The sequence below is a fragment of the Rhipicephalus sanguineus genome, chromosome 2 (genome assembly GCF_013339695.2).
Source record: "Rhipicephalus sanguineus isolate Rsan-2018 chromosome 2, BIME_Rsan_1.4, whole genome shotgun sequence".
Classification (NCBI taxonomy): domain Eukaryota; kingdom Metazoa; phylum Arthropoda; class Arachnida; order Ixodida; family Ixodidae; genus Rhipicephalus; species Rhipicephalus sanguineus.
The window spans coordinates 126,401,577-126,429,501 of record NC_051177.1 but is presented as its reverse complement, the minus strand read 5'-3'; the positions used below and the strand labels follow the sequence as shown (position 1 = coordinate 126,429,501).

The 27,925-nt window shown below is 44.2% G+C and overlaps 2 protein-coding genes across 2 annotated transcripts in view; one reads left to right on the top strand and one right to left on the bottom strand.

The window, feature by feature from the left end:
* Window positions 1-27,925, bottom strand: part of LOC119381867 (alpha-tocopherol transfer protein-like) — a 95,840-nt gene that overhangs the window by 9,338 nt on the left and 58,577 nt on the right. The window contains exons 3-4 of the mRNA XM_037649621.2: window positions 12,560-12,753; window positions 10,452-10,562 (exon numbers count right to left, since the gene is read on the bottom strand). Of these exons, the coding sequence (XP_037505549.2) occupies window positions 10,452-10,562; window positions 12,560-12,753 (305 nt within the window). The remainder of the gene's footprint in view (window positions 1-10,451; window positions 10,563-12,559; window positions 12,754-27,925) is intronic.
* LOC125757218 (uncharacterized) lies at window positions 4,503-6,110 on the top strand. The gene has a single exon (XM_049412603.1). The coding sequence runs from the start codon at window positions 4,512-4,514 to the stop codon at window positions 5,235-5,237; it is 726 nt and encodes a 241-aa protein (XP_049268560.1). The 5' UTR covers window positions 4,503-4,511; the 3' UTR covers window positions 5,238-6,110.

Here is a 27,925-nt window from a genome sequence, read left to right as displayed (position 1 = left end):
GATTCATTCGTTAAGTAAATAAAGTGGCAGGCAAACTTGGCTTAAAACTTGGTTGCACAATATTGCACAATATTGCAACAGCACGACATTGCAAACGAATTTTCTTCAATACCAGGTGAATGACAGTCACAGCGAATATTTGAATGGTAGCAGCCAATGCATGATTAAAAATTAATTCGCTGCTGCAGGTCAATGCTCGGCTGCGGCGGCGATATTTAGATGGGAGTGAAAAGCAAAAAAAAAAAGAAAATGAATAAAAAACACAAAAAGAAAGATCGTGTGCTCAGTTACGGCATTGTAAACAACACCACGGCCGGTGTTGCTGCTGCTGATGCTGCTGGAAAACCTGCAAGGTGTGCGCTCCTTGCCAGTCGCTCGATAAAACTGCGCCTGGCTCTTGTGTCAGAAGGTTTTGTCACCTGCAAAGGTATTCAAATTCTGTGTGTAGAATCACGAGGATGAACAACAATTATATCCCTTATTAAGATTGCTGTATGAATTTCACTTCTCTGTAATAACATTAACAGAGCAATCCAACATAAATAATAAGCTGCCAACGAAAACAACAATACTTTTATGCAACCACGGTTATATATCGCTGTTGCATCGCATGAAATGATGGATGAGAGAACAAAAATGCCATCAACTAGCTAACGTCTAATTACATACGACGCATTACTTTACCTTCATCGAGATCTGCAGTTTGTACAGGCACCAGAGCTGGTGCATGATGCACTGATGTACTTGTCCACACTTGACTTGGCACTGCATAAGACCAATGGGCAAATGTGACCAAATACTGTGGAAATCAGTGAAGGGGCACAGTAAATACGCAAGTGTATTCACGAGCATGAATGAGGCTGGCTTTAAAACTTGTTAGAAATTAGGCAGCAAAACGCGTTTTAAAGACTGTCGCTATTCAGAAGGTCAAATTGCTGATTTTGCCTCCTAAAAACAAGAGATGCCGCTACTCGTATCAATGAGCGCCTGATCCAATGAAACGGTACTAACGACTTCGGTGCTCGTAAGTGCAGTTTTATCACTTTTTGATCGCGGAAAAACTTTCCGCTTCCCAAAGGTAATCAAAGAAATGTAAATGCGAAGTATAACGACCTATCATTCAACTGCTAGCAAAAATATGCTTCCTTTGATTGCTGCATTGTATCATTGACCATAAATGCAGAGGACAGTTGCTAGCCGAAAGATAAGAAGCCTTGCGAGAGCTAAAATTACACAGCATATCAAGCAACACGAAGTGATTTTCTCAGTGACACCTGTAAAGAGCGACGAAAGCCTCTGAACTGTATGAGAGTTCACAATAAATGCGACCAGCACGACAACACGTGCGCGACTATAGAGACGGATGACGATTACAACAAAGTACTCGTATACTCGTATAGTTATTTCAAAAGCCGTCAAAAGAATATTCTGGCAGCTCAATACCGTCATTCATATAAATCAGCGCAAGCATGCAACAATGTGAACGCTAACAGCACGAGCATATATGTGAAGAAAGAAGAACACTCACCCAGGCAGGTACGATGCGCCGGGCTGTGTGCGCAATGTGCGCACCAGCGAGACAGAAATGGCGCGAAAGCGTCGTGTAGTCCTGCAACTGCTTGCGTGTAGCCATTTCATGTGCAAGGGGATGTCGCTATGTCCTCGCAACACCCCCCCTAATATTGAGATAAGATAATTTTTCGATGGCGGCCGAGTGCCGGCTCACGCGGCACGCTCAACAAACCACACCAACCTATTAAACATCCGCCGCTCTCGTACAATGCGCTAAAACTAACCACTCGCGCCAAAAACGCAACCCTCTTGCCATCGCGCAATATCTTCAAACTCTCGTTTTTACCTCCTCCCCGCAAAAACAGCAGAAGCGGAGTGCAACGGAGAGCGTAGCAGCCCCTATTCTCTCTCACGCACGCAAGAGAGGGTGCGTAGTTAGCTCCATGCGTATTGGCCTCGAGGCCCACCACTGGAAATGCCGGCGCCACCATCGGCGTGACGTCCTTGGCAGGATCACGTGGTCTCAGCGGCCGCGTCGGCTGCTTGTGGAGCGCTGCCGCGTGCTTTGAAAACGAAAGTTTCAAGTCACATCTGCGCTGCGGTCTGTTCAGCTGCGGATGTTTTTTCGCATATCGAGCACAGTCGAAGCCATTGTAATAGGAGTGGGTGCCCCCGAAGGCTACGAACATGGTGCTCTACTGCTCGGTGCCGCAGTGCCGGACCTACGCAACAGAGATCGGTGTCAGCCTGCACCGGTACCCGCGGGACAAGAAATTGCGCGAAGCGTGGATTGTGAAGCTTAGAACCGGCAAGCAGCCATCGGCTACGAGTCGTGTGTGCAACAAGCACTTCCGCGACGAAGACTTTCGCTACTGCGTCGGTGCTGCGCTGTTCGGTGAGTAGCAGACAGCGCGCAGTGAGACGATCGCTCGCGCGCGCTTCCCGCCGACTAATAGTGCTCATATCCGCAGGATGGAAAAGGCGCTACCTATTACCAGGTGCGATACCATCGCAGAACCTTCCCGTGCGACCTCTCGATCGTCAGCCCCGGGCTCCACGTCCACGAAATCGGCTGCAGATACGTAAGTCATTGTTTAGATACATTGGATTAAAAACTCACAGGGCCCCTTATGCAATCGCCTAAGACGAGGAGAAGGCGAAAGCCGCCTTCTTTTTCTCGTCAGTCGATGTATTCATCATCCCCTGCCCGTCGTATGGCTTATTAAGGCTTTCGCCTTAATAAGCCATACCACGTTTGCTGGTGGATGTACTCAGCTCACATGGCGAGTCAAACACTGCGGCTGACGTGTTTGGCTGATGTTGGCAATAACATTCTTTCAGCCAAGCTTGCGTTCTCCTGCACTAAACACTGCATGTTTAAAAGCGGCGAATTTCCATGTGAGCTGAGGTTTTCGCAAATGATTAACTGCAAGGCATATTCGTTTTTCCTAGTGATGCTCCCTGCGTGCAATGGCAATTTACTTCTGCGTAAATGAATTGTGCCTGGTTTTATTGATACATAGGCTGAATTTTCAATTGGAATGTGTACCAATACAGCAAACAAGCCTGTAAGGCATGTTTGCTGTTCGTCTGGCCTTTCCTGGTTTTCGCAATTCATGGGTATGCCAGTGCCAAACAAGCATATTTATGTCGTACTTCATGATACATGCAATGTGCCGAATGCGCATGGGTACTTCATTTACCTTTTCTTGGAGTCCAGAGCAGAATGGTTGTTGAGTTTTAGGGTGTTGGCAAGAACTCCATACATGTAGTATTCAAGACACAGTAAATGCAAGGAATTATGGTTAAAGCATGTACACAGAACAAATATTTTTCCCAATATGCAAAACCAGTTGTGCAATGCCCAACCATTTCTTATGATGTCATCATGTCAAGAAAAACGAGTCGCACCTGCACATTGAAATAAGTGCAAGCATGTAAGGGAAGTTATGCTGCCATGTCTTGGTTGTGATGCATAGATGACTCACAATGTTGTGATAAATGTGCCAAGATCCTGAAGTCTTCACCAAGCGTTTGTGTTGTGATGCAATATCTAGTTGTCTGTACTGTAATAAATGTGGCTGTCAGCTAATACCCTGGAGGAACAGCTCGTGCACCTGTATAAAAAATACGCTTCAACTTTTCAAACGATTGTATAACATGACTAGACGAGCATATGTCGACTTGTAAGTGGCTATAGATACCGCATCAGTACTTGTGAGAATTTTTCTACAGGCCATAAAATAGTAAGATCACAAAAGTAAATGCCACCTTTCTTTGTAGGCAGTCATGAAGCATGTATCATAAAAACAGGAGGCACACAAACTAACCACTATTAATGGAATTCTAGTTGGAAGCAAAAGAACGCAAACATCTCTGCCTTTGGCTTGAAATGTGTCGCTGCACTGTAGTAATATATGTTCATCCCCGTATGTCTAGAACCACTGATGGATCAAGTTGCTATGTTTAATATTTGTTGTAGGTAATGTGCTATGTGCTTTGGGTAAGCACAGGCAAATTTTAATCAGTGCTTCTCATTTACAGAGGACAGACCTCTGGCTGAGGCTTTCCAGAAAGGTGATCCCACAACACTGGCTGTTGATGAGCCTCAGGCCAGCACCACTTCCCTCGCTGTCCATATTGAGGATGGAGAAGATCCAAGTGAGAGCTGTAGCCAAGGTTTGTTAAGAACACGGTTAATCTGTATTTTTCATTGATGGGAACAGCCGGAATAATAATCATTTTTTACTTCAGACATACCTGCCGAGGTCCTCACAATTACTCACGACATTGGCATCCAAGTCGGCACCCTTGATGCACTGCGAAACCAGCCACTAAGCATTTCAACTATACAGGATGAAAAAGCCCTCAATGTGCTTTCTGGTTTACCCTGTTTCCAGCTATTCTACAACTTGTGCGACCTGTACACAGATTGTAGACTACTTGCACATGCTAAGGGGTTTTGCATTTCAAATGAAGATGCTGTGCTGCTCACATTTATGAAGTTGCAGCACAACCTCACATTTTCAGTTTTAGGTGTGCTCTTTGGTGTTCACCGCACCACTGCAGCCGACATCTTTAAAGTAAGCGTGACTGTCCTTGCAGCAATACTGCGCAAAGCAGTATATTGGCCTACAAAAGAAGCTGTCATTGACAATTTGACTGTATACTTTAAAGATTACACCACTGTTCGGGCAGTACTTGACTGTACTGAGATTCCACTACAAAGGCCCAAGGACATGGAATCTCAGTTGCTGACATATAGTTGGTATAAGGGCACATATACAGCTAAAATTCTTGTCTGTGAGACTCCAGGAGGACTCATCAGCTATGTCAGCCAAGCCTACGGAGGAAGGGCATCCGATTCCTTCATAACTAAAGAATCTAAAGTGCTGGAGAAGTTCCTACCTTCCATAGACAGTGTTATGGTAGATAAGGGTTTTCTGATTGACAAATTATGCCTTGAACATCACGTTACAATGGTACGTCCACCTTTCTTAAGGAACAAAAAGCAGCTTTCAAAAGGTGATGCCGAAAGGAATCAAAACATTGCTGCAGCACGAGTTCACGTGGAAAGGGCAATCCAACGAATGAAATTATTCAAGATTTTGGATGGAAACATAGGAATAGAGCTTTTTCCTTTTATTGATGACATTGTGCAGATCATAGCTGGAATTGTTAACCTTTCTAGGCCAATCTTCAATGATGACAAGTTTTTAAATTAGGAAATTATTTTTTAAGATAGCAGAATGCACAACAGAGAAGCCACATAAACAAGCTGTCATTTATTTTTGGTCATTATTCGCACTGTACAGAGAATCTGTAGATGCCCATGTTCTTACATTTGCAAACAGTGGTTTAAATGTAAACACAAACATGCATGAAAACACTTTTTCAATGTAAAAATGCTACCTATACAACCATTTTGTTGCAGATTACTCATGATGGAGCTCAATAGTGCCATCACAATGAATGTAATGTCATCCTTACAGTCTCCACCTTTGTGATCAATTTTCTGTTCAAGGTTAAAAGTAACTGTTACATCTTATGCCTTATAATGAGTTATGTACGGGACGACATAAGACTTAAAAAAATATAGAGCTCGCTCGACAACATTGCTAAAAAAGCCTTCATCAAAATCAAAAGTTAGCAGCAAGGCATTTTCGCTGTCCTGGAAAACAAAAAAATCAGCTTTCTCTACTCCCAAAACTCCCATTTGAACTTGTATTTGGCAGAAGTATCTACTTGTTTTTTTAAGGGTGAAATTGCCATTGCTTAGTTTTGTGAGCTCCTTTGTCCGAAACCTTTCCAAATTAACTGGGCATTTCACTTCTAGCACTCTGGCAACACAGCAGTTGCAGGTTACAAGTCCATCTGGACTTGCTCCAATACAAGGGTGTTCTTTGAAAATTACAAGGCCCATGCTTTCTAGTTTTACATTTTGGTGTGTTGTTGTGGCTAAGTAGAAGTCCTTTGCTGTTCTTTCAAGCACGATTCCTCTTGACATAGCTGGAGTTTGCACTGTTTGTTCCCTCAACACTGACTTAAGCAGTGAGCGCACGTCATGGGGGCCCATTTTTGTTTTTAGTGTATGCACACGCGTGTACACAGAATAAGCAATAGATGCCGTTATGAGTCCTTTTCTGTAGAGCATCCAATATTGTGAGTCCGCCTGTTCTCTTGTCAGGTGCGTAATTGTTTGAATGTTTGATTGTGTATACGTCTGCTGCAATTGTAAACAAATGTCTTCTGTTGAGAGTGCCCCTGCTTCTACTGCTTTGATGACAGCTTCTGTCAGTGCTGGTGGCCTTGTTTCACTGGGTACTTCCTTATGTTGCTCTGATATTTCTACATCTGAACAGTGTTCATTTGACACTGTGCTTGTATTTGCTGCATCTGCAGCACTGCAGGCTTCTTTACCACTTGTAGAGGGGCTGCTGGCTGCATCTGCTGTATGCTTGTGGTTTCCTGGAATGAAAATACATTGCGTAAGTGCCAAAAATCATGGCTGTAACGTGAGAAAGTGGCAACATATGATTGTATGGTCAATTGCGCTGCAAAGGTGGTTCACAAATGAAACTTACGATGAAAAACAAGAAACAAGTAGACACCATGTTAATGTATTTGCCACTTTGTGTGTGCAGTGCCGCAATACACCCTACAGTCACGCCATACCAACTAGCCCCAGTCGAGACACCGCTGACACAACTTATGCAGAATAGTTTTTGTTCATTGCACATAATAAGCTTGTACAATAATGTACATGTCATACACTATGACTGTGACTGCACATTATGCTTACAGTTTTTATAAGTGGTTTCTGTATTATGATTTTATTCATGACATGCACTGCGTTGGTAATAAATACAGTTGTCTAATTACCAGAACTTCATTTGTCTGTGTTTTCTTGTAAGCATCTGCTTCAATGCGCAGCTGGCAAAAAGTTTACAAGCCATGATAGCAGAGATAGACATAGTTAAACAATGTTGCTTTAATATCTTCCTGCAGCATCAGTGTGTGGTGCATGCATAGAAAATTCTAACTCGTACCTATGGAAGGTATCCTTGTGGCAACCAGCACCAAAATGTGAAGATAACATTACGTAATGTATATGGAAGTGCCTGTAGTCAGGCTTGCCACTTCAGTGAAGTGTGTTGAGTCCACTGGTATTTGGAAACAGTAAATTTTAGCGGTGCTACTGAATGGCATGACACTGCAAGTATCAAAGCATCTCGGTCTGTTGTTTGCAGTAAGCAAGATGCAGCAGCATTGGTGCATCCAAAGGTAAGTTGGGGGGTCCGAACCCCTTCTGTAATTTTCTATCTGTACGTATCCACATACAGGTAATAACATACACATACGTACATATAGAGGTATCGAAGCCCCTGAAACAAAGTCCTGGCTACGACCTTGTGTAGTTGCAATAATTTCTCTCTGTGTGGCTTGCACAGAGTGTTAACAGCATCGGCTAGTGCAAATAGCTCAAGCGGTTTTATAATGTGCAAGCCGACAAATATGTTCTCTGCCGCAATGGGTTGTAGGTTTCTTATGGTTGGCATTATCTTTACACAAATAATGGTAGCCAGTCATATCTCATAGTAGTACACGTATGCTTACTGCTTTCACTGTGACGGAATGCTGTAGAACTGTATGGTAAACCGTGCAGCAGCCTCTTCAAGATGTCCTCAGAAGGCAGCTCTACGTGGATGTTGTTCACCTAAACATTTCAGGAATAAACATATCTCACTTTGACTTCGTTGCCTTATTTTACGGCTGCTATGACTTTCAATTTTGAAATTAGTAAAGTTGAAAGGAATTACTGTTTACCTTCTTTGAACAGGAAAGGTCCACAACCTTCCTTGGTGCATATTTCTCTTTGATGCTTGTCTTCAGCTCTTTTCCCCACAGCTGAGGAAGATCAGTAGATGACAGGATGTCAAAGGTCTCTCTTGCATTAATGTGTAGTAGTAGTGCAACCATGTGCTTGCATTTGTGCAGCCTGAATGAAGACATGTGAAACCAACTGTTAGATTATATATATCTGAATGAAGCAATATACCGTACTAACAGCCATATGCATCCACTGAAATGACATTTGGTTTTCGACATAGACAAGCACAATAGGATATTGCAATCATATTTAGTCGGGGGCTTTTTTCAACTCACAGACATGCACTAGGTTCCTGATCGTTTTACTCGTGTTTGCAGAATACTTAAATTCTAATTGAGAAGGGTAACCCACGGGTCCAATTTTCGTTAATCACGACCGTATGAAGCCAGCAGATACTGAAGTCAAGGAAAGCAGGGGAAGTTTTTTGTGGTTGTCCTAGTGAACATCACAAAAAGTGGTCAAATTGTTCAATAAATTTAAGGTGGTTTAAATATGAGCTCAAAGTAATAAAAGCATAGCATTTACTAAAAATTGCACGTTTAAATGTAATACATGCTTGAAAACAGCTACAGAAATTCAGTGAATTGTCTCCTAATAGGTACTATTCTTTGGCTCGTACCGTTCTCTTCCTATGTTTAGTACTTTTTCTTTCTTTTTCTTTTTTTAATGCTGGTTCTGCCAAAACTTCCGAGTTTCCCAACCCCGTATAACCCCCAAATTTATTTGTGTTACTCTTTAACCCCTTGTCTTTAATTTCTTGAAGCCATATTTATTTATGTGGGAAAGATGGCACGATTTTTCCGTTAGACACGGCACTGCTGCCGAAATCGCTGCGGTACTCGTTAAACAGTGCTGCGCATTAAAATTTTGCATTTTACTCTTTACGCGTTGTTGTTACCCTGCTTTGCAGCTGCAGGTTGCTCCAATCACTTCTCTCTCTTTCACCGTCACTTCAATTTCGTGCGGGTCCTTGTTTACCGCCGACGTTTGTAGTACAAGTCCGGCGAACGTTACTGTACATTCTTTCTTATCCTTCACGTTGCATGCAACGACATGCTTGGCCTCGTACACTGCCTCTCCTTCAACCAACAATCTCGATGTGGTGAAGCTTTGCTCAATGAATCTGTTGATTGCAGAGAGCGGCAAGTTCACTGCGATACAAAGGGAACGATAATTAAGGAACACATTAAAAAAGGCAGCGCATTTTCTCACGCTCTCTGTGAGCACCGAATGAAACGAATGCACTGAATTAAGAAATAGAAGCACCAGCAATTGCTCGTAGAGAAGGCCGATCAATATGCAGTGCGAGGCAACTTGCCAAATGACATTGAAATGTACACGAATTTAGACCGAAAAAAAAAAACTGAATCGTCGGGACGGCACATATCACAAGTTGCCATAGACGCACAAGTCGTAGTTGTAACGAAAGTGTTTGTGAACTGCTCTGATAGCGCCCGCACAACAATTCCTATTTTTGTACTCACAAATTCTTATATTATGCGGCCTAAAGTACACAGCACGGTGCCGAAACACGATCGCAGCGAAAGCGAAACCACGAGTACGGACATACATGCAGACGCTCATACATGCAGACGCACCGTCGGTCGCCGCGAACCCGTGAGACTGTTATGCTCCGTTTGGTTATACAGACAGTCAACTCTAACAAGATATTTCACATAGTTTGCACTCAGCGACTACCTACCTTTCACGCAAGAAGCCAGCTCAGGCGTCTCCATCGCGGTGACCGCTTGAAGCGGGCGCTCCGTTTTCTGCAAAGCACAGCGACTGTAAGCTATCTTGTGCTTTCTGTTCATCGAAAATTGTTATTTTCATACCAAAGAACATATTTAGTTTCGAAAGTACTTACAGAAATGTCCTGGAGGGCTTCCGCGATGTGTTTTAGTGCAGCGCCGACAGCAAAACCTATGGGAAGCGCGCCGCGGTATCCTGCCTAGCACGCAATCGAGGCGCGTCCGATAGAGGGCGACTCCGTAACTCCTCGAGGCCAATACCTCCTCGCAGCATAGCTCGCCTTTGCGGCTGACGCTGTCGGCGCATGCGTATACACCGACGCTTGCGCCGACAAGTTAAAGCACGCGGGAGCTTACGCTGAGCTGTAGCCGGGATTTTTATTTACGCGGCCCACAGCGACGCGCCATAATACTGCAGGCCGTCTATAAGGCGGCGGTGAAGGTTGCACGTTTTTTATATACACTTGTCACGGCTAACTCCTTTTCGAATCCCTACTATAGCCGGGAGTTTTCCTGAGTTTTGAAGCGTCCCGCCCACAGGGCATGCGTTAGCCAGGACTTGATTAAGAGTGCACGGTCAGCGTCGAGCGTTGCTAACCGTCCTTGCTGGTCAAACCCGAACACATCAAAATAAAACATGAAGCGGGCGTGGCAATAGTATATGTGCTCGAATTAAGATGTTGCCTGGGACCAGTTCGAGCTTCGCTCTTCGTAAAAATTTGAATAAGGCTGCATATGGTGTTCCCCTGCTGTAAAAATCAAGCTTCTAATAGCAAATGAAAGAGAATATACCATACCCTCGTTAAGAGCTTGTGCTTCAAAAAAGGTTTCACGACTTCAAACAGGGCCTTGAAAGCAGATGGGTAGTTAATTACGTACACAGCCTTGACTCGCATTGGCGAACAGTCCTGCAAATGCAGAGTAGAGTAAATGCGTGGAAACATTGGACGTATTTGATGGACTGCCTTATTTTTATAACACTGCTAATCCACTGCAGGTGCTCGAAAATTTTTACATATGTTAGTTGTGATGCTTCTGAGAAAGGTAGCAAATCCCTCCCATCACTCCCGTTTTGGTCAAATGTGGGGTGCATTATAGATATGCTAAGCATATACATAGATATCTTGGCTAGTTGGCTGCCAATTGCATTATGATACCGCATCCAGCGCAAAAATAAACACAAACACGCAAGACAGCCTTTATGGCCACATGGAGGAGCCACTATAGTATCTATCACCAAAGGTTTAGAGCTAAGTACTTATTGAGTCGGGCCAGAATTATCAGAGGCTACAAAACTGGCGAACCAAGTGGCGTTCTTTGTGTAGTTCTCCACTCCGTTTGTGTGTATTTTTGCACTAGAACATGCAACATAATGTGTTATATGTCTGTTTAAAAACAAAGGCAGAAGATGTTTCTAGGCATCTGCGAAATGCTAATGCAAGCGATACCAAATTAATCAACGAAAAGTTATGCAATTTGTAAAATTTAGGCGCAAATACGGAATTATGCAAATTATGGGCGTGTGACGGATTCCACAGGATAAATCTACTAGAAGTTATTCACGTGTAGATGATAACTTATTTATGCTAAGTAGCACCTGGAGGTATGTCCGTAGAAAGTGATACCAGCTTTGCGAAACCAGATGGGTCCAAGAGACATATTAGTCGAGGCAAGCGTATATGAAACATAATTTGTTGTTTTTAAATGTAGCGTAGTAATTTAAGGTATGAACTGAAATGAATTAGGTTGACGAAAAAAATACTTTGCGTCTGTGGGGCTCGAACCCACTACCTGCGAACCCACAACCTACCGACTCATACACGACGGAGGGTATTTCTCCAGTTTATGTTCTTGGGTATTTCTGTGTGTGTGATTCCTGGGAGTGTTAGGCAGCGCCACTCGCAGCCAAAGTGGCAAGTGTGGAACACTCTTTTCGAGTCCCGCCCGCGGCGGCCGTATTTTCGATGCAGGCGAAATGCTAGAGGACCGTGTACTTAGAATTGGGTGCACGTTAAACAACTCCAGGTGGGCGAAATTTCGGGAGCCCTTCGCTACGACGTCCCTCATAATCACACCGTTGTTGCAGGACGTAAAATCCCAACTATAATAACTTTTTGTCAGAGGACGTGACGTGGCACGTGATCATTGCACGAGGTGGCAGCAGACCAATAAACCCTCGCATGTTACCTAAAGGCATCAAGCATGCCGGGATGAGGCGCTCGATATAACAGGACGAAATAAGGGACAGAAATGTGCCATGTTTTAAAACAGCGCCATCATCATCACAAAATAACAAGTTTGTTTTAACAGCGAAGTTGTCTAAGCTGCCGGTAACTAGCGATCCGTCCTAAAAACTATCATCATCATGAACTGGCACGCGCTCTCTTCATTCTCTTCACATTGAAGGTGTTTAAGCTCTCGGGAACTTGTGCTCCGTCATGCAAAACTCATCAGTTGGGCATGCGCCACAGCAATTGGGCAAGACCCTCTACCGTGTAAAGCAGGTGCGAGTGTCAAACGAAAACGAACACGTGAAAGAGAGAGAGAGAGAGAATGAAAAAGATAGAAAGAAATAGATAGAAAATAGAGAGCAGGAAAGAGAGAAAGAGAGAAAAAAAGAAAGTGACAGAAAGGAAGAGCAAGAGAATAATATCGAGAAATAAATGGAATTAATCCATAGAAAGATATACAGACAGAAATGCACAGACATAGAGAGAAAGACAAAGAGAAAGAAAGCAATAGAAAGAAAGAGGAAGAGAGAAATAAAGGAAATAAAGACATAAAAAATACAAACACATATAAAGAGAGAGAAAGAGAAAGAAAGAGAGACAAAGAAGGTGCACCCAGCTGCGCTCTTCCTTCAGCCTTGGCTCTACTATTGCAAAGCTGCCGTAATCTTTCTTACCTGCGTGATGTGGGCAATCTTAATGAGCAACGCTGGAGTGAGCTGCCTGAAATGATGAAAACCAAGTCCCTCTAAGTCCACGATAGCCGCCACTCCGCGGATTTGTGCGGCGTCTTCATAGAAATTGCTGCTCGTCAAAGCCATTGTACCTCTAATGAAATCGATAAACGAGCACATGGTAGGGTCCCACGCACCTAGAAAGGCAATGAAGCCAAATTTGAGTTTTATAATTAGCGAGACCAGTTATTGCATGCATCTTTAAAGAGAAAAAATAAAATCGATATGGTTTTAGACAGAACTGAGCTAGTGAGCTACTCTTTCAAGTCCCGTTTCTATTTTCTTGTAGGCAATGGTTACCCACTGACAGGAGAAACGAACAGCTTTTTCTTTCCCAACCAATTGCACTAACGTATTCATGCCGTTAGAACTTCAATCAATCAATCAATCAATCAATCAATCAATCAATCAATCAATCAATCAATCGATCAATCAATCAATCAATCAATCAATCAATCAATCAATCAATCAATCAATCAAAGAACTTTATTTTCACCAAAAACAAGAACATTTACGGTGAAAAAAGGTGGCCGGGAAAAAAGCTGCCCAATGACAGCTTGACAAAGCCCCAGCCACCCATCGGCGGTGAAACGACAGGGTACAGCACTTGATAAAAGTGAAAAAAAAATGCATATTAATAGTTGCTCACAATTACACATTGATACCGTAGTGCATTCACTACGGGCGCAGGTACACTAGTTTTACAATGTTTTACAAGAGGAAAAAAAAAGTGAAAAAAAAAATGCAAGGAAATATACTAAGCACTTCAAGTACGTTAAAATGTACAATGCGCAGTTATGTACAGATATGCATGCGCATAATATACACATAGATATATATATATATATATATATACATGCAGCATAGGAATAACGAAGGAAAACACAACTTGCGAAATACGTGTATACTCCAATATTGGAAATGGCAAGTTTGAATTGTTACGTGAACAGACCTCTAATTTCTTTTTTTGTGTGAAATAAAACATCTGTTCCTTGCGTTTCGAAGTAGTTTAATGTTCTTGGGACGATGTCTTGGATGCGTTGCGTTCCATAGTGTGTGCGTGAGAACGGAACGTGCCAAGGCGGTTGATATCGAACATGGTAGGAAATTACGTTTTGTTTAAGGTTCGCGAGTTTAAGAAATGTGTCCGATTTCCCGAGTGCTGCCTTTTTGTAGCAGCATAGCAATTTGTAAGTATATAGATCTGATATTTTCACTATTTGGTGCTGTTTGAAAAGAGGGGTGGTATGTTCTAGAAAGGGAGCATTTGAAATAAGTCGAACCATTTTCTTTTGTAACACGCTCAGTTTTGACATATTAAGAGCTGTAGTTTTACCCCATACCAGGAAGCAGTAACATAGGTGGGAATTAAAAAGCGCGTCGTAAAGTAATCTCTTTATTGTAGCTGGCAGTATGTGTCGATGACGGCTAATTAGTCCTACACACTTAGCCATTTTCAACGTAACCGCGTTTACCTGGTCATTCCATGACATGTGCTCGTTGAAGATGATGCCAAGTATTTTAACGCATTTTTCAATGCGAACAGTGAACGGACCTAGGACAAGCTCCTTAGGTACTACAGCCAGCGCTCCGCGAGCACGATATATAACACACTTAGTTTTGGCTTCATTCAATACAAGGCTGTTTGCCTTGCACCAGTCATTCAGCTTCGAGCAGAACGCACTTGCTTCAGCTTGAATGCTACATAATTCATGGCCTTTAAAAAATACGGTGCAATCGTCGGCGTAAATGATGAAGTGACACGTGGTGTTTAATTTTATTATATCATTAATGTAAAAAAGGAAAAGTATTGGCCCTAAAATGCTGCCTTGTGGTACTCCACAAGAGATACGCCGCAGACGTGATCTGTGAGTGCCTATTTCGGTAAATTGAAGTCTTTCATCTAGGTAGGAGCGTGAAGTTGTGATGCAACTCCCCGAAAACCATAGCATTCCATTTTCTGTAAGAGAATAGCATGATTGACACGATCGAAGGCTTTGCTAAAATCGAGATATAGTCCTACTGTCAATGTCTTGTTTTCTATGTTTTCTAATATGAGCTCTTTTTGAAGCAAGAGCGCATCCTCTAATGAAATCAATCCTCTAATGAAATCAAAACGTCCCTTCTAACTTAGATTGGGTTTCCTTGTATTTCTGTGAAATTACCTGTAAAAAAATGAAAAAAAGAAACAGGGCGATTGCGAGGTTCCCTGTGCGTTCATACTTTCGTTTTCAAGGAAGATCTTATCCATTTAAAGCATTTTTGTTGAGCGTTACGCGGTATTTTTCGCCATCAGTCCATCATTTTCTGTTAAAGAGCTGGAGTAATCAAACGTTCACCTATATTGTTTGGCCGTTGATTGGTGTATTAAAGTACACTAATAACAGTGTACTAAGTTTATCACAGTGCAGTAATCACTGACCTTCACGGAGAATCGTGCATCTAGTAATTAACGCAATTCCCCTTTAAAACGCAAACATTGTGAAGGCTCCATAGGGCCCGAAATGCCAGCAAAACGGTGAGCAATCACTTATTCCTTGAAACGTCACTTCTAGACTTCCAGAAACGCGCCGGAGTTCTTCCGCAAGCGGCCATTACTAGCGCTGGCGGAAGTCCACGGTGTCTAGCAATCAATACTTCTCTTAGGTAGTATTCATGTGACGTCATGTTTGCGGAAGCAATAGCAGGAAGGGCACTGGCTGCGTTGTGAACATGCACCGCCACTATGTCGTTGGCCCTCCTAGCCGGCTTGGGCGTTATTTGCGGGCGTTACCGAAGTGCTTCTCATTAGTTAAATTTCATATGTCTGCTTGCTTGCATTTTGTCAGCGCAAAATGAAGTGCACTAAAGCAACCTGGGTCTAACACTGCCAAGTGATATGCTTCTTGGGCGAGTAGATACAGACTGACGGAGTGGAGAGCATGGCATCGTCAATGTGGAGCGGCGTCAACCCGATTGAGCTCACCATCAACAAAGCTTTTGTGCGGTTTGTGTGCGGACTCCAAGGTTCGTTAGTCGTGATAAAGTGAAAATGAACAAGTCCCTGGAAGCGCGCAACTGATCAGCGGCTTCGTTCTGGAAAGCCTCGGATGACTCCCAGTGTGCGTGCAAACGCAACACGAGTGTCACGCGGCCGCTTTCGAGCGCGATTAAGCCTCGATCGGGATAGAATTTCTCACCGGTGCTGGCATCCCTCCACATCTCGCACAGATTAGCCAATCGGGATCAAGAAACCTTATTTCGAATAGACTTGATAGAGATCTAGAGTGCTCCATGTGACATATGTATAACTGAATCGTCGTCTTTCTCGGCTAAAGTGCACGCATGCAGCGAAACAAAAAGTGATTCGGGCGAGGACACCGAAAGCAGTTCAGCGTTATGGTTTGTCACGACTGCTCTTCATGCGAACACCAATTGGCGCGGACAAAAAGATCAATACATAATTTAGTGCTTCCATGTTATTAAATCTTTCACATAAACACATCTTTTCTTTTCTATCCGCGCACAATGCAATGCTTTGTGTTTATCACAACGGTAATGACGAACGGCTGGAGAAACTTCGTGAGCAATGCGCATCTAATGCACAAGCTAAAACCAAAAGATCGAAAATGTTACGGCAATGACCGGTAGGAAGCGGCTGCTCAACTTCGCCCTTCCCCTCTTGCTTCGTGCGAGTGCATGGCTGCTCATTGTTCATTACGGGCTAATACCAGCTATGTATAAGCTAGTACAGTTTCTTCATATTTCAGTACACTGTGGAAGCAACGTAGTCTTCAACTTAGCTCTGTAGTACCGTCTTCAACCGAGAAGCCTCGGAATTACATCGCGTCATTTTGCCCTGTGAAATCAGCACAGTTGAAAAAAACATTGTGTACATCATCAAACGGCGCTGCTCAAGATCGCCTCATGCTTAAGCAGCGTTGCGTCTGCCCGAAACCTCTCGTTAATCCAGGATTAAAGCATCTGTATATACCACACGCGCAAGAAAAATTCGCGAAGTATCGAAGGCTCATTACTGGCGAAACAGAGGATTTGAGAGAGAAACAGATTTATTTGCCCCACCTTAAAGGGAAAGGGGCTGCGAGAAGAAGGCGAGGGATGTTATCCTACTCGCGGTAGTCCTCCTCTACCACCTCGGCCCACCTCAGGATAGCTTCCTGAAGGTCGGGGTGTAGCTACGCATGTCAGACCAGACTCCAACACCTCCCGACTACGCAAAACTCTGCAAATGTTAAGGGTGGGGGGTGGTTTTCAGATTGCCACATAATGTGCTTGAGGTCTTCTCTGCTAGCAGGGCAAAACGTGCAGGCTGAGCTAGGGTATATTCCCGGGTGCATTTTGTGACGCAAGGCAGGGGAGAGAAATGTTATGGAGTGAAATGGTGCAATGCAAATGTATGAATAAATAACGTAGCAGTCGCTGAAATGAAATCAAGCCAGCATGAACAATATTTGTTATTAAGCTCACGTTTTCGATAGAGACACTTGGAGCAACTGCGCGAACTCACCCAGTCTAATGAGTGACATACTTCGCCCATGCGCGTCGGCCTCCATCGAAGTCATAACCAGATGGTTTTCGTGGCAAATTTCTCTGAGCGGAACGTTCGCCGGCATAAGTCCTCTGAAAAACTCTGGTACGTCACGACGAACACGAACGTAGTTCTGAAACACCCTGAAAGACTCTTCAACATTGTACTTTTTGGTTCGAAGAAACATCAACAGGAACTGCTCGTCGCTGGGAACGTGCAATAACGCTTCTGAAACGAAATAGAAAGAACACCAAAAACAGAGAATTTTTTTGCGGTAAATGTTGATGAGCATAGATGCGGACATTTTTCTAGTCTTAACTAATAACTTTTTGAATGCGAGTTTTAACCGTCAGCTGTAATATGCTCACCCTTGCAGCCATTTTTGATGGTTATGTCGTCCGTCTTCGATTCCGTCAGCATCTTCGGTGTCCATCGCTGCTATCGCCCATAATTAAAATAATGGATATTTCAGTTCCCAAGCGCAAGGAACCGGGGTATTCTGAGTTAAATGTCATCACCTTTATCACTGAGTTACGTCAAAGCTTGCAAGCAACTCCCGAAAGAGATCGTCTATAGCGTTAGGAGTCATGTGTGTGGCGACACGGTTATACAAGTTTTATTTCAGTAGGTGAAACGCATGGAGGAAGAAAAAAAAACGTCACGTAGCCAGCCTTGGCAAGCGAACGCGCCGTTAAGCCAGCAGTGTCGGTCCAACACGTGACTTTTTGCATCATGATCACGCAAGAAATGAGATTTGTCGAGACTTCTGGGTTTTTGCCCGGTAGTCTTCAATCAAAGAGCGCTCGTTCGGCTAGCTCACGTGGGCGGTCCGAAGAAAAAAACAAAACGAGGAGTACTAAAACAAACCGCGCGCTCTGACCTTTTGGTCACGTGTTGGTCCGACACCGTATGCTTCAATCCCGTGGCGGAATCCTCCCTCCTAACTTTTTCCTTACTCCATGGCGCAACGTATCGAAACAGTTAGATGAAGGTAAACGGCTCAAGCGAAAAAATGTCCGTAGCTCTATCGAGTAAACAAAAATGGGAAGGCCGAATATAGCGGATTTCTAACAACGACAAGGGGCGTTGTCAGAAATTTTTTTCGGGGGAAAGGAGGGTGGTGGGGTTCAACCTCCCTGATGTGTGTATGTATATGTACACACGCAAAATTTAAAATTTCAGGGGAGGGGACGTCAACCATCTCCGCACTTTCTGGCTATGCTAATTGATAACATATACGGGTAGCGGTTTCCTCTCAGAGGCCAGATCAACAGTACAGTGATCACGTGAGCGAAGAGCCCGATTCATGAGCGGACATCAGACGACATGCGCTATCTGAGGGATGGCACAGAAGACCGCAGAACGTGTGCTCCTTGCCGTCACCGCAGTGACCAAATATGCACCCGCAGGCCCGCATGCTATCTTTTCTCGATGCTCTATGCTTCAGCCGGAATTACGTTGTCGTGGGGCTGGCACCTGATATAGAGGATTGCTGGGAAGGCGGTGTACTGCGTCACTGAGAATAATAACGGTGCGGGTCACGCCAGAAGAAACTGTATGCTACCGCCTATAGGCGTGCGCAGAGCTCCCCATTTGGGTGGGGGGGGGAGTGTCTCACTGCAGCAACATCCCCCCCCCCCTTCTTCGCAGGTGTTCGAGTTCAAAAGAAAACAAGCTTTTCAGCGGGTGCAAAAACGAAAACGAAGCAATGACGTACTTCCATATCCGCCTATCCTTAGTACCCGGCTTTCTGGGGGTAAAAATGGGAAGTAACAGCTCTTGGAAGGCATCATGCTCACCCGCCATTATCGACAAAAACCTGCATAGTCAAAGCCTTGCACATTATTGTTAAGAACGGTAAAAGCGCACCAGAAACAGCGACACAAAGAAGGTACACGCACGCACATACACAGAGGTTTAACCGCTCTTAAAAATGGACTACCAACGTGCCTAGAATGCCACCCTGGTGAATATGCACTACAAAAGGCCTCCGCAATGCCTTTTCAGCGTGGGTAGACAACGCTGCCGATCGGTAGTCGAGGCTCCTGAGAACACGTGAGCCCAACGTTATAGCGCAGCACACAGCCTGGAATTTACAATTAATTCCCAAAGTCAGCTAGAAATTGCTCGCGCTTCTCTCGAAAATGACGCCATAATCCCAAATGACCACGCCATGTACCCAAAGTCCACGGCCATCGGCTGATGTGAGCATCGTGAGCTGCATAGTTACGGCGGCCCCCGCGGGATGCCGCGATATGACCGCGCGCTCGCACGCGATCACACTGAAAGTGGGATCGCGAGAGAGTGGAAAAAAGAATAGGAAGTACTCAAGGTCACTTAAGCACTTCCTATTCCCCACTGCGTAGCCCCCACTGCACTCGCTGGTACGAAAGGAGAGAGAAAGCACACAAAGTGTGCTACAAACCCCTGTAACTACTCTCGCACTGCACCGATTCTAAAAATTTTTGCAGCAGTAGGTGCGTGACACACGGAATAGAAAGACAGAGGATGACGCGATTGCAAGTTGTCGTTTTATTCACGCCTTTTCACATCATGAGTCAAAACCAATTCGCCCAACTTTTTATTGAGCATCTCCATCACCACGATTGGCCAAAATTTTTTTGTTACGAAAGAATTTCAGCTCAAGACACTTCTTTTTATTAATACAGGCCCACATTAGTGGGCAACGTATACAATGAAAATTGAATTGACATCTCAGCAATGTAATTATAATGTCAATGCATTGACAGCACACCATGACGGGTCTTAATCAACAGGCGGCATGTTTGTGCTCGAATGTTATATTAACGCTATTATAAGTACCCTTATGTGAATCTGCCAATTCACATTTATGCCGCCGTTCATAAAGACAATTGCACAAAAATCGTCGTTCATTCGTCGTTCATGTCATGACTCGTCGTTCATGTCATGACTTTGAGCATGTCCTGTGGTTCAATAAAAAAATGAGCCTGAACGTGTCGTTCCCTTCTCTCTCTTTAAAATACTTCTTTTAAGAAGTTGGCAGAAGGTTGTTCCACGTCCATAGCAGCGATGAAGTTAAATTTCGCTTCGATGTGAGGTTCCTTGTCTTGTTATGCGTTCGTAAACTTCTTTTAGAACCTGTAGCAAAGCTCTTTTATTTTCATATAGAAGCCAATGAACGTATACATTGTTCAAAATGTGGCATCGTCCAGATGAACTCCCCTCACCCCCTACCCGCAAATATATTATGTTCCCTGTAAGTTATACGACGCTCACTAAAGAGCTTTGGAACATAATATTACTCAGCTTTTCCTTCGTTCTTTCTTTTTTATTATTACGTAGCACGCTGGCACTATCCATTGACTTTTCATAAGGCAGGTAGATGTTTCCTCTCTTACCACACCATGCAAGGAACTTTTGTTTCGTCGGCGACTGTTTAGTGGATTAGCGCACACCTCGAAGTACTTTCCTTGTAGTAATTAATGCAATGTATATGATGGGTGCGACGCCGTACCGCTTTCGCAGTCAGCCCCCGATCAAACAGGTATATCAAACACACACCGTGTAGCACATTGTACCATCGCAGATTGTACTATCGGTGTAAGAAATACACACTCACGGCGACACACTGGCGTTTTCTATCGCTTAGGACCCCAAAGATAGTAGGCTGGCGTCAAGAAAGATGGATTAGAAATCACAACGTCGTCGCCTTTCTTCTATAGTCACAACCATCGCGTCATTCACATAGTTCATATTATAGAAACTTGTTCGCCCACCTGCAAACGTATCGCGTGATTCGAAGAGAGGCTAATTAGTCAGTTACCAGGAAAAAAAATGCTTCGCGTAATATCGATTCCCATTGTACTTGAACACACCCCTCTTTTTTTTTTTCGTCACGCTTCTCCGGCGATCCCTTTAACGGGATTGTGCTGCACATCATCAAGTTACGATGTCCATACAGTATCTGTAATTTTATGAGCGTATTATAAGTATGTTAGAAATAACTAAGTGTGACGCTTATCTGTGAAATTGCCAATCCGACATCATACATGACGCGACCAGTAAACCTGAGCGCCAAGCGATTGTTCTGGCAACACATCTGAACACACCGGATGCACTAGACCCTTCCGATTACGTCTTGACTCACGGGAGAGGACTACAGTTGACGCTTATGTTGTAGATGAAAGAACACCTTTCCTCTCAGTTTTGGCTACGCGGTAACGAACTTGGGGTGGTAAAATACAATCCGGAGTACCCGCTGCGAGAGTGACTTATAATCATTTCGGGGTTAAGCAAACGAACGAAATCATTATTCGTTTAGGTGGAAACGTACCTTTTATGAGTTGACGCAGGCGTTCAAGAGATTTCTCTCGAACTTCTCGTGTTTCGCCGAGCTCGACTCTTGCTGTTTCTTGGAGATCCATCATGTGTGGCTTGCTGGTGTCGGTTGCCTCTGGATGCATCACCGCAGTAGCAGTCGCAACCTGTTCACGGGCGACGATTTTAATTCTTTAAAGAAACGAGCGGCCTATGTCGATCTGCTTCCAACCACCTCCGAGTAAAGATAGAGTTAGCGTATTCTAAAAAGTTTTTCCATTTCGCAAATAATAGGCTGCATACATTTTACCTCGCAACTACGGACACAGTTCCTTTTTTTTTCTGTTGTTGAAACACACGAAAGCATGTCTGACTTAAAGGTTTTTATTGGATGCCATGTAACGTTTTATTGAGCACTTTAGACATTTAATTATAAACTACGCAAACGCATAGGTAAATAAATCAGAAAAACACAAGCGCTCTGTATACGCTTGCGTTTGTCCATTCTTCATTGTCATTCAAGTTTCAGAGTACGCTGCCACATCCCATCAAAGCAGCACAGGTTGTTACTCTCCTTTTAGTTCTAGCGCTCATAAATGGAGCCCGTTTTAATGTCCTGCATGTTTCGAAATACACAGGCAAAGTCAAATAGGTGTTCAGTGAACTGGCGTCGCTAGCATAATATACGCGTTTGCCATTCGAATTGAGGTCACTGCTCTGTCGTTGAACAGATGAAAAATTCTTTAACAAGAGCATGGACAAGTGGTCAAGCGGACTTGCCTTTGTGAAGCAACTCTCCTCCTCCACTTTTGTGGTTCCGAGACCGGGAGCGAAGCATACACATAGGCACTACCTAAGGAAGGCAGTCGTTGCCTTCACGAAGGCAAGTCCGCTTGCCGAAACGTTAGCTCCAGCAACACACCATGTTCAAAGATTTCTCAGCTCCTCAGGCCTCCGTCTTCCGCTGAACTTTCATAACGTAGCGTTTTGAGCGTGTTGTTACGTAATACTCAGGTTTTTATTGCACACGAAAAACACGCACAAAAAAAGGCGCGACAAGTACACACAGGCGCCAGCTTGCAACAATGCTTATTTCGAAAACAGGAACCACATATAATGGCAAATTCGTTTTTTTAACCGTCATCAGATGCGCAGTTTGCAAAACTGAGTTATCGTTACGTAGATTGGCTAACTCTTTACGTGAGAGGGCGAGAGATGGCTTGGAAAGATAGTTATCCACTACCCTATGTGTCAGGTCAGCCTCAACACTTCAAACGCTTTAAACTCCTGTCTTGTTTGCTCGGTCTTTCGTAACTCTGCGTTTTCGCCCTTTTTCTTTTCATAAACGTTATCGATTGATTTTATCCCGTCAGTATCCATTACTTCAACTTAATCTTCAGACCGCTTCGGAAAGTTTTCGAAATAAAATGTGCACGTCATTCACGGAAGGTACGTAACGAGAAACAGGCCGTTACAGGACTAGGACAGAAACTATTCACTTTTAAACCGCACCTACACTGTTTCGTGAACCCGTTCACCAGACGGACCAAAACGCATTCAAACTTATTTGGACATAAAAGAGAGTTTTATTTCGACGTTGGAGCGAAAATTGGAGTTCGTTCATAAGCCTTCTCCAGGAGCTCAATACATAAGTTCTCGCCCACAGTCAAGTTCGTCTAAGCCACGTATTCATTGTTGCGCCATTTCGTTTACTGTCAAATACACACGATTACCTTTTGGCGGCGAAGCGCCTTGGTGGCCGTTGTAAGACCTAAAATTATCGTCTTTTTTTTTTGTAAACTGACATGTCGGATTGTACCTGACACGCTACAAAACTACAGAGTCTACCTTCTTCGTTGAGCCAGGACCCCAACCACGTCTACGTGTTTCTACAATGTATATGTACTTTAGAGAGATATAGCCACATCATGTAGCTGTCAAGTGAAACAAATTAGCGCACAGATCGATAATACAAATGCATTCTAGTGAACAAAGCTGTGCCGATTCTTATGCAGAAATTTGTCTCAGCAATCCTAACAAAGCTTTGCAGTGCATTCCGCGACTGTTTCTTGTTATAAAATCTGCTATTTCTGCGCGAAGGTAGCGAGACGGCCACTGTCGGCACATGCAATAAATATAAGTGACATTTAAAATGGCAGAGATGCCCCATTCGCTACATTCAGCCCGAAAACTTGCCTGACATTGGCGAGTGCAACCTTCACCGAATGTCCGAGGTTTGTCTCTCTCCCACTCTGCGCGCGCCGATACGAACGCAAGCTGCATATCGCACAGGGTCAAACAAAACTACAAAAGCAGCACGAAGCGTACGTTCCTCGTGAAACGCCGCACAGCTGTGGGGAAAAAATCATCTAAGCCAGTTCTACGCCAAGCGAAAGGTGTACGAACTGTGGAGCTTTGATTCGCCTGTGTTTCTCCTGCGTTTACTGTTTTCTGTTGTTTTGAGTCTTTTTTCTTGTGTTTATCGGCTCTTTTCTGCTTTCTTCGTGTTATTATGTGTTAGTTTATACCCTTTTCTGTTTTTTTCTTGCGATTGCCTGATCAGTTTTGCAATTATCTATTTTCTGTTCCATCGCCTTTCCACTGTTCGCTGCTCCGAGCGCGGTGCATCTAACTCCCGGCGCTTGCGTTTTGCCTCCGCTTCTGTCTTCCGTCGATCCGTCTCTAACATCTAACTCCCGACGCTGGCGTTTCGCTGTCGCCTGGCTGGCTAGGACTTACGAATGAGCCCTTCGGCGACGCTGGCGTTCACGGGCAAGCAAGCGCTGGCGTTCCATACGTACAGCCTGCTCGGCTTATGTGTATCAAACGTGGGACCTGCATGACACCAACGCGAGACATGAGACGACGACAGAGCGGCTTCATAAACAGCTCCGCAGGTAAAAATGGTCGTGCTACTATAGCAGAAGCGTCAGTCACGCGCCCAGCCCTGCAGGCCCGGTAATTATTAAGTTTTGACACCAACAAAAAATCACAGCATATCCACGGGGTGAATGATGATGAGTGGGGCGAAGCTACGGAGGGAATCATCTGTAAACCGTGAAACTCTTCCGTGAAATGCGCCCAGTACATAATATATAGAGTGTGAAACATCGTGTATATATTAAACATCAAACTTTTATTGTACTGTTGGTTTACGTGGTCCCTTCATTATCACTTGTGATCGGTGAAATGCAAGGAAGAAGTCCGCTCCCGAGCGAAAGAGCGACCGCATTCCCCGCTCGCCCTGTGCGAATTAAAGGCAAGGCTAGAGGGAAGACAGGACGCGCGTTCCACGACGCGAGGTCGGTAGCATGCCCAACGAAAGCCAACGGAACGCGATCGTGCAAGTGCTCCGGCTTCGCATCGCCTCATGGTTCCATTTAGCGTCCCAAAACCAAACATATTGCTCAAGGTGTGCCTTGCGTTTTTCGTAGAAATAATTTCTTTATCATGTACATTAAGACGAAAAGTTGAAAGCTCACTAGAGTGTATCGCCCGCAAAGTATGTCTTTTAGTGTGATTTAACTCTCGTACGGCAGGGTCCTCGCGCCGTTGCCGGTCCACCTCGCCCGTTGACGATCGGGCGAGGTGGCTACATGCAACTACTACTACTACACTTTAAGAAAAACATCTGGCGTTCTTTCGTTCTGCTTTTACAAAACATCTGGCGTCTTTCGTTGGTTTATTTCATCAATCAACGGCGTTTTGAACAAAATTTTTATTGTTTAATCACGCACAGGAGAAATCTCACCAGGCACTACCTTGGAGGTAAACAATGGCTGCTAATGGCAATGAGAGACAGAAGAAGTCGGCTTTTAGCTTACACTTACACTTCTACTTCTACTTACGTTTCCTACTGGAACATGCCAATGGCTGCTAATGGGGAATGAGAGACAGAAGAATTCGGCTTTTAGTTAACGCGCACGCTGCGAATTTTTTATTGTTCAACAACGCACAGGAGAAATCTCCCACCGGCACCACCTTGGAGGTCAAAGCGTAAGACTTGTTACTCACTACTACGACCACGACGACTACGAGGGACGAACGGGTGCCGCCTTAAGAGCCTTAAGGAGCTTCGCCCCTAATATAGAACACGGTATGCCTATCGAAGGTCACACCACAAGGTTACACAGCCCAATTCCTACACCGTAGGGTAATGCGCGTGCGCCGCGCTCTTCCGAGAGAACAATTTCACTCGACTCACCTGCGCTGGGTGAGTCGGGACCGGTCGTCGCGTATTCCCGTCGGCAAACTGGTATCTCGCGTCACCGCGGCCTCCAGTGTTGCTTTTCTTTTTTTTTTCCCACTCGCCACCGATTGCGTATAGTTTTCAAACCCGTCGTTAGGTCACGGCAAGCAAGAGTCGCGTTTCTCTCGTTGCATCGCTTATACGTTAGCAAGCGCGTGTGCGGACTTTTCGCCGGTTTATCGGGGTCTGATCTTCTCCTCGATATAAACGGAAGGCTGCAGCTAACTGTACAGGCGAGTCAAGGAAAGATAAGATAACGTACTCCCGACGGTTGCACGGCCTTAAGTTTTGTTTTGTATTGTCGCGTAAGAGAAACTGGCCCATGCCCACGAAGGGGATTGGCCACATTGTCGATAATACATGAAAATGTAAACTGTGTGAAACATCAAAAACTAAAGAAGAACGAAGCGCGATGTAAATAAGAAGTGAAAGAGGCAAGAAATTCAAAAAGCCGTTGAATAAAGATTGAGAAAAAATCAAAAAGTAAAAGTTGGTTTCAGTGGTCGGTAGCACTAGTAACGCATTCTTCCGTTTGCTTGAATGAATTTAAGTAGCGCAGTCATAATAGCACTGCGGTTTCCCCAAATTGATCGGCTCCAAACGACGTCAGGCTAGAAGTAGTAAAAGGTAATCCCAGTCGGAATTTAAAGAAACATTCTACGGAGTGAGGCGAAACGACGGCATGATAAAAAAAAAAGCGATCTATCGTTTCCGGTTCATTGCAAACTGCACAGAGATTAGTTAATAAGAAGCCAGATTTGTGAATGTAATAACTTAACTGGAGAACTCTACAGCAAGAGCTTGTGAGGGTCAGCTCGCATTGACGTGAAAGGCATTTGGTGGTGTCCCATGGGAGCTGTAAGTGCCGGTACTCATCTTACACTACGAGAGCTGTTTCAGTGTTTTTTTTAATAGACGTTTAAATCTCTCTCTTGTAATGAAAGAAAAAAGGAGTACGACATCTAACACTGGACCATCTAAAGGCGCCGTAGCGTCTTTAGAAAGATTCCAGCATGACCGGGGATCCACACCAACCGAACTTCTGATATAATGATACGTGGTACAAGGCCTTAAAATATCCTGAGTAGATGTTAGTGTTTTGCGGACGTTAAATTGTACAAACCCACAAGGCATCTGTAATATTGATAACATGTGATTTTTGAGGATTTAGTTTTCTAACAGCCAATGTGATTGTCATAAATTCTACAAGTAATATTGGGGTGAAGTCAGGCAGTCGGAAAGCAAAAGACCAATTGAGCTGATGGGAGAAGATGCCCATTCCGGCCTTCTGAAGATCTTGCGTTGCGTCCGTAGAAATCATAAGGTGAGCAGAAAATTGACCGAGGGGACCATGAAGCAGACCTTCGAGAATACGTTTTGGAAGAAATTTAGCATTTTTTGGAAAGATACCGCCAAAAACTAAATTAAGCTTCGACGAACGCGGTTTTTGGGAAGCTAAGCACGGCAGAGAAACTTGTAGATCCGATAACAGTGACTCGACGAAAATGACTGCAGGCCTTCGATGACGTCGCCATAGATGCTTGAAGAATGAATCGGGAAATGTGATGAAAACTGTGCGGGAACAGGAGGGAGGCGCATCGTAGAGCTTTAAAAACATCTGCACGGTAAGCTGCTTAAATCTTGCATCATGTGGCATGACTCGGGCTTCTAAATGCAGCACACTAATACCAACACATCTCGGTAGTCAAACACACAGGCGTAAGTGGAGTGCGCCTGTCTTCGTCTACCTTGCTGCTGTCCTGTTTCGCTGGGCTATTTACGATGAAATTAATATGAAAACAGGAACCCGACCAACATTGAAATCTTTTAAAGCTTAAGTGCAGCTTTTCTTTGTTTCGCGAACGCTTATGTGGTGTCTCCGAACGGGTGTCGATAAACATCGGCAACGGAATTCGTTCAACTGATTCCCCCAGTACGTATAAACAAACGGAACACAAACTGCCTCCACTCTCTTGTGTATCGACCGCCGTCTTACTTTCATCGACGACATCTCAGCGTATAGACAAATACGGTTGATGAATTGTTATTACATAGACTGCAGGACGAAACTTGATACCCGTGCATTTCAGCCACCATGAACTAAATGGCTCGACAATAAATAGTGGAAAATGTTTATTTTTATTGTGCCTTCATTCAAATTTCGTGAATTCCTTATCACCGGGAGTTCTTGTCTGACGTGGCAGAGTGGTGACTGATCAGGACTTTTTGCGCG

Excerpts from the sequence above, each read along its gene's own strand:
- LOC125757218 (XM_049412603.1), top strand. The coding sequence starts at position 4,512 with ATGAAGTTGCAGCACAACCTCACATTTTCAGTTTTAGGTGTGCTCTTT.